Here is a 9,933-nt window from a genome sequence, read left to right as displayed (position 1 = left end):
AATTAGTTACTGAATAGGTTAAACTCCTTGCTGCTATCTGGAATCTAAGAACACTGGGAAAAGGCTTTAGCTATGTTAGAATACAATCTTAAAAGGCATTTACTATAAGGTAATGCTTAATAGAGTGCACGTGAATCTATACATTAGACTAACGTGGTGGAAATTTGATTATTATGGGTTAGGGGAAAACGCCAAACCTCCGGGAGGGGAATTTCCATGGAACTCCTATCCTCGTGAACAGCTTCCAGGCTTATCGCCTGTTAAACTGACCCAAACTGGAGAGCTGACTTTCGTCAGGCCTCCAGGAGGAGTCCTGGGAATCCATTTCTCATGAGCAGCTTTTGGCCTTTCTGCCCACAAGCCGACTCCACCCGAGTGCCCTGGCAGCTTTTGCTTTGGTGTAGGACATAAATGAGATGTTATACCTTTGTATCTTGAAAGGTTTTTTTGGGGGGTTTTTTTTGGTAACATTTTTTTGTTTTTAGATTTTATATCTTTATATATATATATATATATATATGATGAGTACACTGTAGCTGTCTTCAGACACTCCAGAAGAGGGCATCAGATCCCATTACAGATGGTTGTGAGCCACCATGTAGTTGCTGGGAATTGAACTCAGGACCTCTGGAAGAGCAGTCAGTGCTCTTAACTGCTGAGCCATCTCTTCAGCCCCTGTATCTTGAAAGTTTAAGAGCAACTACTGACATGTCTGATCCTGATTATTACACTTCCTTGACTATTACCATGGGACCAAAAGTCATTAAGGCTATCATAAAGATTTTTATTTCAGTTTTAAAGTTTGTGTATCTGTGCAGCACATGTTTGCAGTTACTTGGGGTGCTAGGAGAGGCCATTGGATTCCCTCAAACTGGGGTTAGAAATGCCTGTGAGCTCCTGTTTGAGTGATAGGGGTGGAGCCCTAGTTCTCAGGAAGAGGAGCCAGTGCTTGTAGTCACTGAGCTGTTTGGATATACAAGGAAGATGAGAACAGTAATGGTTATAGCTCAACATGTGTAGTTGATATCCCTTAGTAGAATGCTTGTCTTTTAACTTGGTAATTTCTAGATTCTTTGGCTCGAAAGCTGTATAAATTTCTTGGTGTATTAATTGTTATGAAAATAGCAACTTGGACTATATTCTTTTTTGCCTTAGGCCAGCTGCTTCAGGTGGTCAGAGCAGCCAATGGTGCCCAGTATATCTTGCAGCCTCAGCAGTCAGTTGTTCTACAACAACAAGTTATACCACAAATGCAGCCTGGTGGAGTCCAAGCTCCTGTTATCCAGCAGGTAAGCAGTATAACCTACTTGCCCCTTGGTATCCATTTTCTAGGGCTTCTGCCTCTGCTGCTGCTGTATTTGTATGACTTTCTTGTGTGCTTCCCCACTCTTTTTTTGTTTTGTTTTGTTTTTGTTTTTGTTTGTTTATTTTGAGACAGGGTTTCTCTGTGTAGCCTTGCCTGTCCTAGAACTCACTTTGTAGACCAGGTTGGCCTCGAACTCAGAAATCCGCCTGCCTCTGCCTCCCGAGTGCTGGGATTAAAGGTGTGCGCCACCACTGCCCGCCCGGCTACCTTCCCCACTCTTTCCCCCAGACAAGTTAATATGTGTGCAGCAGTCAGAAACAATTGTACTGAGTTAAGATTATATGCCTTCAAGTTTAATGTACATTTCTCCTGTTTAAAACTGAATTATTATTAGTTTGGTTTTGGACGTTTGATCCCTCTAACCAGTTTCTAATTGGTGATTTTGTTTGCCCTAGGTCTTAGCTCCACTTCCTGGAGGGATTTCACCACAGACAGGCGTCATCATCCAGCCACAGCAAATCTTATTTACAGGAAATAAGACTCAGGTCATTCCTACAACAGTGGCAGCACCCACACCGGCACAAGCGCAGATGCCTACAGCTGGACAGCAGCAGCCACAGGCCCAGCCTGCCCAACAGCAAGCTCCGTTGGTGCTGCAAGTTGATGGAACAGGGGATACATCTTCTGAGGAAGATGAAGATGAAGAAGAAGACTATGATGATGATGAGGAAGAAGATAAAGAGAAAGATGGAGCTGAAGATGGGCAGGTGGAAGAAGTAAGTTTCTATAAAAGCTTTGAAAAGAAAAGGCACTCATCATTCACTTTTGCTAAGCACGCAAATTATATGCTTTTTTCTTTTTTCCCCAGAGGCAGAGAGAGGTGGATGCTTGCACTTAGTTAGTGTTTTCCTTATACTGTCCAGTCCCCAAGCCTAGGGTGTGGTGCTGTGCGCTTGGGAGGGGGAGTCAGTTAATATTTTTATCACAGTCCACTGTAGGCATGCTCAGGACCTAGATAATCCCTCATAGAAATACCCTGAGTGAGGTACATCTCCTAGGAAGTACAATATAGGTCCTGATGGTATTAACAGTAACAGGTATGTGTATCAAATGGGTATTTTATTAATAGGGATAGTGAGGATAGTGCAGATCAAATTCTTTCACTTAGTTATCTGAAATGTGGTTTAAACATAATATATTGGTAAAAAGATAGATGTAATTGATTATGTCTTAGTGATTAAAAAGGTATGATGGTGTATGGGGAGAGAGGAAACTAGAGAAAAACTGAATGTGACAGATCTAGCCACAGCCATCCTTGGCCCTTTGTTGTGTTCCATAGCAGGTCCTCAATAATCTGATCTTCATACTTTTTTCTTTTCTTTTTTTTTCCGAGACAGGGTTTCTCTGTTATAGTCCTGGCTGTCTTGGAACTCACTCTGTAGACCAGGCTGGCCTCGAACTCAGAATTCTGCCTGCCTCTGCCTCTACTTGAGTTTTCTTGTCCATGTATAGCAGAAGTGCAATATTTTTAAATGTAGTTTCTGTTAAATTTTCTTAAAATGATGCCACTAAGGTTCATCTAGGGTACAGTCTATAAACTCTTGATTGTACTATAATTTGATTGCCCTCTTGTGGATCTAGTGAGCATTTGGGTGCTTGTGTTCTGGGAGCTCCTGCATTTCTCTTTAGTATTACACACGAACAGGGACTTGCCAGCTTACCTGACTGAGACTATCCTGCCATGTTGTCTGTAATTTGTAGATGTCAATATGTTATCAATTCCTGATAGTGGCAAACTGTTGAATTTTTTCCCGTCTGAAAAATGATGTCTTTAGTTTGAACTTCCTTGAATACTTAGGAGCTTCAGTTGCTTTTCATGTATTTACTTGTTACTTATATTTTTACTATGTCAAATGGCTAGTGTGCATTATTTCTAACCCTTTCCCAAATTTTAGTCTTTTCATAAGTGACATTTACATTGTCTTTCTCCAGCTTGCTTGCCTTATAGACATGTACAGAATTTGTAGTAGTCATCGTTGCCCTAGCCTCATGGTTTTGTAGTAATGCCCTCGTTGACTTTTTTGTGTTTTTATGTGGAAGATTTTTTAATAATGTTAAATGATTAACTGTATTTGTTGTTGTTGTTGTTGTTTTTCCTTATAGAGGTCTTTTGGGGCTAAGTGAGCACCAAGTATTTTGCTTTTTTTTAATTATAAGGAAATGTATTTTATTATGAAATGCCTTTCTGCAGCCATTGGTTGCTGTATCCCACTCATAGATGGCTATTTATGAATTTTATTGAGTGGTCCTAATTTGCAAACCAGCCTTGAGTTCTCTATGTGACACAGCTTGGTCATTATGTATTCTCTCCCTAACTGCTATACTCACATTGACAGAAGTTTATGTCAATATGTATAAATGCTTTTGTAATTTCTTTTCTTATAATCCTTTCACTAGTTCTTATATTGATAGTATCCTTATGAAAGACTTTTGTTTTTGTTTTTTTTTTGGGTTTTTCGAGACAGGGTTTCTCTGTATATAGCCCTGGCTGTCCTGGAACTCACTTTGTAGACCAGGCTGGCCTTGAACTCAGAAATCTGCCTGCCTCTGCCTCCCAAGTGCTGGGATTAAAGGCATATGCCACCACGTGCGGCGAAAGAATTTGTATTAAAAAAAAATTATATAATCTCTTCCTGTGTTTTGTTTTTAATTGTTTTTGAGATAGGGTCTCCTTAAGTCTCCCTGGCGGGCCTGGAATGTAATGCCTCCTGTGTTCTAGGATCAAAGTTGTGTACCTGTGTCCATGCCTGGCTAAACTCGGGGGAGGGGGTGGTGTTTGTTTTGTTGTTTGTTGTTTTGAGGCAGGCTCTATAGCTCTGGGCTGTCCTGGGACTTGGTATGTAGACCATGCTGGGCTGTACTTCCACCTCCCGGGTGATGGGATTAAAGGCATGTGACACCATGAACAGCATCTGGATATTTGCTGCTTTGTACTGTATTCTGCCATTGAACCACCCACCCCTCAGCTCAAGAATGTATAAGAAAGTCTCAGCCTTACAACTTTAAGCAGTTCAGTTCTGCCAGCAATCTGAATGAGCTTGGAAAGACCCCAAAGGGTCAGCTGACAGTATGTCTTGTCAGACCATACATTTTAACCTGTGTGAGACTGAACAGGGAAACTTCCTCTGGTTGCTTATTCTTTGACCCTCAGAAACTAATAACAGATGTGGTTTTCTTTTCCTAAGCATTTTTAGTTGTTAGGGAAATGGAAATTTAAACCACAGTTGGGGGTCATCATACCTACTAGAAAAACTATAATTAAAAACAAAGCATTACATGTATGGCTGATTGTCTGGATGTATCTCCATGTATTACCTGCATTCATTGCCTACAGAGGCCAGAGGAATGGGTGTCAGATCCTGGAATTGAAGTTATATGGCTGTGAGCTGCCCTGTGAGTGCTGGAATTGAACCCAGGCCCACTGTTTCTCTGTGTAGCCCTGACTGTCCTGGAACTCTCTTTGTAGACCAGGTTGGCCTCGAACTCAGAAATCCACCCCCCCACCCCCCCTGTGCAGGGGTTAAAGGCGTGTGCCACCACGCCCGGCTGCAGCCAATACTCTTAATTGCTCAGCCATTTCTCCAACTAACAATGGTGTAATTTTAAAAGAAAGTTTATAAATGATGGTGAAGATTTGGAACCCTTACATGTTTCTGGTGTGAATATTAAGTGGTATGGACGGCTTTTATGGGAAACAGTGTAGTGGTGGTTTTTCAGAGTTAAGCAGAGAATTAGCAGTGTGCTGCTGTTTCACTTGCAAATGCATATAGCAAAGCATTGAAGCAGGAATTGAGACAAAAACATGTACATGAGTGCTCACGGTGATCCTCTTGTCACTGTCCAAACAATGCAAGTATCCGGACTGTCTGTGAATGGCAAAGAAAATGTGGCATATCTATACAGTGGAATAGTATTTGGCTCTAAGAAGCTCAAAGTACTGTGCATGCTGCTCCATGAGTATACATTGGACATCCAGAAGCACAGCACAAACACCCACAAGTACCCAATTGCATTGCTTTCCTTATGTATACAGAACAGGCAAATCCATGAAGTCAGGAAGCAGACTGGTGGTTGCCAGGAGATAGAGAGTGATTGCTGATGGGTAAAGTTGGTGGAGTGCTCTGGAGCTATGGAGATAGGAAGTGTATTTTCTAAACAGTTTTATCATTTTTTTTCCACTTAACATAGATATTTGTGTTCAAAGAGTATATTTGTGTGAGTGGCACATGCCTAGGCTTTAACATCCTTGATTGGTTTCCTTCCTCCCTCTGTTTTGTCTTGTCGTCATTTAAATCTGAGTTAAAGCTTTTCTCTAACACCACAAATGAAGTTTATCCTTATTTTATCCCCTTCTTTGGTTTTATTTTTGGCCCTGAGATATTTCATCCTCTACGTTTAAGACTAATTTAAATCTTAATTCTTTTTTTCACCATGTCATATTGACAGACGGTATTGATCGGCATTTAGAATCTTAATCTTTAGTACAGTCCTGAGGCCACACTGCAGACCAATTGTATTCTTCGCTTTCCTCTTCAATGTCATTTTTTTTTTTTTCGTTTTAATCTGTTGCTGGTACATAATATCATGACCTCATGAAGCCTTCATATCTTCTCAAGTTTATTTCTAGGCATCTGAAACATGAGAATTTATCTTGTGTGGTTACTAATGAATAAGGAAATTAAAAAATATGTGCATGAGTGTTTTGCCTGCATGTATGTTCACTACATGAGTGCTTGGTACCCAGGAAGGTCTGAAGAGGGCATCTGGTGCCCTGAGATGCAGTTAGAAATGTTTGTGAGCTGCCATAGTAGATGCTGGGCAGTGAACCCAGGTCTTCTACATGAGCAGACAATGCTTTCTAATGAGCTCCAAAGGAAATAGATGTTAACCCCCTTTGAGTCTTAACGAGTTCTCTAGCTTAACTTTTCTTAAATTCCCGCTGAATAACATTGGCAAACCTTAAGCATTGACAGCACTGCATTCAGTGTTTCCAGGCAAACGCCTGACCTCCTTCCCAGAGACTGTCAAGGCCACGGTACTTCTGTCACTACAGGAAACGTCCTAGCAATCCATGAGATGTGGGTAATAAGTCTCCTTTGATTCGCAGGAGCCCCTCAACAGTGAGGATGACGTCAGTGACGAGGAGGGACAGGAACTCTTTGACACAGAAAATGTTGTTGTCTGCCAGTATGATAAGGTAAGGAAGGACTTCACGTTCGCTGTGAGCATTGTTTTTATTGTGATCTCTCTTTATAAACCATCTTTTCAGCCTTACTGAAACGTTTAGGCAGACGATGACTGCCTGTATCTGTTTTTCTTTTCCTCCTGAGACCAGGTTTTACTTAACAGGCTGGCCAGGACCTCCATGTGTAGGAAGCTAGCTAGTCTAGGATGACTTTGTATTCACCTGTGCTCCTCCTGCTTCAGTCTGGGTGCAGGCTACCTACCATGTCTGGCTTGCCTTCTTTCCTTTTATAGCCAGTGTGAAAAGACACATTGTGATTGTTTCACAGTTATTTGAGTAGAATGAATAGCTCTTAATTCCTTACCACTGCCTTTGGAAAGAAAGTAATGGGCAAAGTGAGGAGAGGTGATGATCATTTTTCTATTCATATGATGTCACCTTGTAACAGCCCTCCCTTCCTGCTTTCCAATGACAGAACTAATGCGATAAGTTTGTCTTTCATAAACTTCAGCTCCCTAGAGTCTGAAAAGACCTAATTTATGAGTTTTGTGAGATTTCTTAAAAATTTTTTTATGTATTTTTCTCTTTGAGGAAGTTTAAAACCAAGCTGTTTGGAATTGATTATTGAGTTTTGTGGGTTTTTTCCCCCATTAGTTTATAAGGTTTTAGTTTTTTGATTTTTTTTTTTCCCTTTTTTGGTCTCTCTCCACTTTTAAATGTACGAGTGCTTTGCCTGCATATATGTATGTGCACCATATTTGTGCCTGGTGCCTGCAAAGGTGACAGGAGGTTTTCCAGATGCCCCGGAACTGGAGTTAGAGAAGGTTGTGAGCCACCCTGCAGATGATGGGAACCAAACCCTGGTCATCTGGAAGAGCAGCCAGTGCTCTTAACAGCTGAGCTAATTCTCTTAACTGCCTAGTAATTGCAGTTATTTTTTTTAATGATTATTATATTTTTAGGTCTTTAGCAGAAAGTTCTTTTATAATATATTTTGTTAATAGCTCTCAGTGTTGTCAGTCTTCCTAACTTAGGCACTCCTGTGAAAAGGTCGGTCAGCCCCAAGGGTTGAGAACTGCTGCATTCGTGTTCTAGTTAGGATTTTTATAGTTATGTCATTAAGTAATACGTGCTTATCAGTCATGAAGCGGATTGTAAGTTCACATATTATTGATTTTTCTTTGTACCCATGTGATTCTTTTCTTAAATGTTTAATGAGTAGCAGTAAGTACGAAGTACTCAGAGACTAGAACATGTAGTATTTGTACATGAAATTCCCTTCTGATTAAAGAGATCTTACTTTTTTGTTGTTACAATGAGTATGAGTAGCTGTGCCTAACCAAACATGAGTAGGGGGACTGGCAATACAGTGTATCTTCCTTCTTAATTAAAAAAAGAAAAAGCCAGGTCAGCTGTATACCAATAACCTAAAGCCTGTTACATGGTTGATCTGTTTTAGTGCATTGTGACTTCAGATGAATGTTTTTAATAACCTCTATCACAAACTGTATAGCACATGGGATTTTGTTTTTGTTAGCTGCAGAAAGAGTATGAGGTTAAAACAGCAGTTAGTCTGAAAAGACCTGCTTACAGCCAAATACCCAAAACACAGTTTCATGATGGCAGGTTACCAGACAAGAGCTTGGCTAAAAAATACTCCTCGAAGTATTTTCTTGTTTTAAGAGAATAGTGTATTCTCCTTTGATAAGCTCTATTCAATTTTTTTAAAATTCCTGTTTGTTTGTTTTTTTTAACACTCCAGATTTCATTTCCCTCCTGGTTCTCCCTCTGACTATTCCTCATCCCACCCTGCTGTATTCAATGTTTAAGTGTTTCCCACATACATCCATGTTTTAAACCAATAAAATGAGAGTAGGTTTACATAGCCTAGTGAAGAACAATTTCAGAGTTTTCAGAGTTCTATTTGAAAAATTAGAAAGACTGAAAGACTAGAATGAGTGCTTAGGTAAGTTAAATGGTGAAGTAGCCTTGGTTATTTAAAATGAGAAATGAATGGGGTTTGGGCCAACTTGATTTTTTTTGGAAGTTTTGTTTTGAAGCCTGAGCTTTGCATTTCAAGAGTGAGTGAATTTTAAGAAAATCAGAGAAGGAATAATGAAGTTGTTGCCTGGCAAGTCGTGGCTTAGTTGAAATGCTAATAGAATGGCAAGTTTCTGCTGATTAAAGAGCAAACACTTGGAACACTGGTGAAAACAGAGTGTGAGGGAAACATTGTTAGAAGTAATTTTAGTTGAATACATTTTCTTTGGACATTAAAGATATTTTGTTGGCATTTGGTGTATTTATGAAGGGCTTAGGCTAGTAAAGGAATGCTTTTAAATTTGTACTTTGTACTTCTGTGCAAATACAAATATTACTCAATATGACTTCAGTTTTGAATTTTTGGACTTCTTTCTGAATATGAGTCTCTGTTCTACCTTTATTCTAACATTATTCTCTGGTTTGTTTTAATGAGAAGTTTTGAATCTAGAGCAAGAACACTCAGTGATTTCCAGATGCACAAAACACTATTTACATCAAAAGGAAATGCTAGGATCAGTAAGTGAAAGTTAGCAGAAGCAGGTTTCAGGGCAGGGTCAAGTCTAGACACATTTCTAATTATAATCAGATAGACATTGAACAGCCATGTGTCATAAGTATGTCAGAGGGTGTCTGTGCTAAGGCTGTAGGGTTGTAGGATTGAGATCTCAGAAATGTGTATCCAGTGAGCATTTCTGTGTGCATTATTATGTGAAAGGTTCATATTAGGCTTTGAGAGCACGGTTATTTGAGAGTTTATTTTAGTAAAAGGAATAAGACCACAATTGTATTGTTCGCAGATAACTCATAACTATTTTATTTGAATACAAATTACTGAGAACTGTTAACAAATTATTAAAAAATTAAATCTACATAGTGTGTTTTTGCTAAACATTAAGAAAATTTCAAATTTCTTTTTTTCAAATTTTAATTTTCAAATATAGTAATTATATAAGACAAAGCTTGTGGTTTTATTATAAATAAGGTTTTGTTGTGTTTTCCTATTACATCTCTTGCATTCTTAATTTTTGTTTAGATACACAGAAGTAAAAATAAATGGAAATTTCATCTCAAGGATGGCATTATGAATCTTAATGGAAGAGATTATATATTTTCCAAAGCCATTGGAGATGCAGAGTGGTGAAGAGTTGCTCTTCTTTCCTCTTATAAATAAGACAAAGAAACTTAAAAAGTTAAAATGGACGGTTTGAAACTTGGGACATATATCAGCCAAAACTTCACTTCTGCATGTCAGAAAGGCGCAGTAGAAGCAAAGCTACTGGAGCAGAGCTAGGCCTTGACCACATAGACACTACTTCAGACCGGCAAGCCATGGAACTGT

General features: G+C 39.3%; 1 protein-coding gene across 2 annotated transcripts in view; it reads left to right on the top strand.

Moving 5' to 3' along the window:
* The window catches only part of Gtf2a1 (general transcription factor IIA subunit 1), a 31,320-nt gene extending 21,393 nt beyond the window's left edge, over positions 1-9,927 (top strand). For both annotated transcript variants that reach the window (XM_021179003.2, XM_021179006.2), the window contains exons 6-9: positions 1,156-1,289; positions 1,762-2,082; positions 6,474-6,563; positions 9,628-9,927. In XM_021179003.2, coding sequence (XP_021034662.1) covers positions 1,156-1,289; positions 1,762-2,082; positions 6,474-6,563; positions 9,628-9,735 — 653 coding nt within the window. In that variant the 3' untranslated portion in view covers positions 9,736-9,927. The remainder of the gene's footprint in view (positions 1-1,155; positions 1,290-1,761; positions 2,083-6,473; positions 6,564-9,627) is intronic.
* The last annotated feature ends 6 nt before the right edge of the window (positions 9,928-9,933 follow it).

This window comes from Mus caroli, chromosome 12, assembly GCF_900094665.2.
Source record: "Mus caroli chromosome 12, CAROLI_EIJ_v1.1, whole genome shotgun sequence".
Classification (NCBI taxonomy): Eukaryota; Metazoa; Chordata; class Mammalia; order Rodentia; family Muridae; genus Mus; species Mus caroli.
Note: the sequence above shows the minus strand (reverse complement) of the source record. Positions and strands in the feature narration are given on the sequence as shown.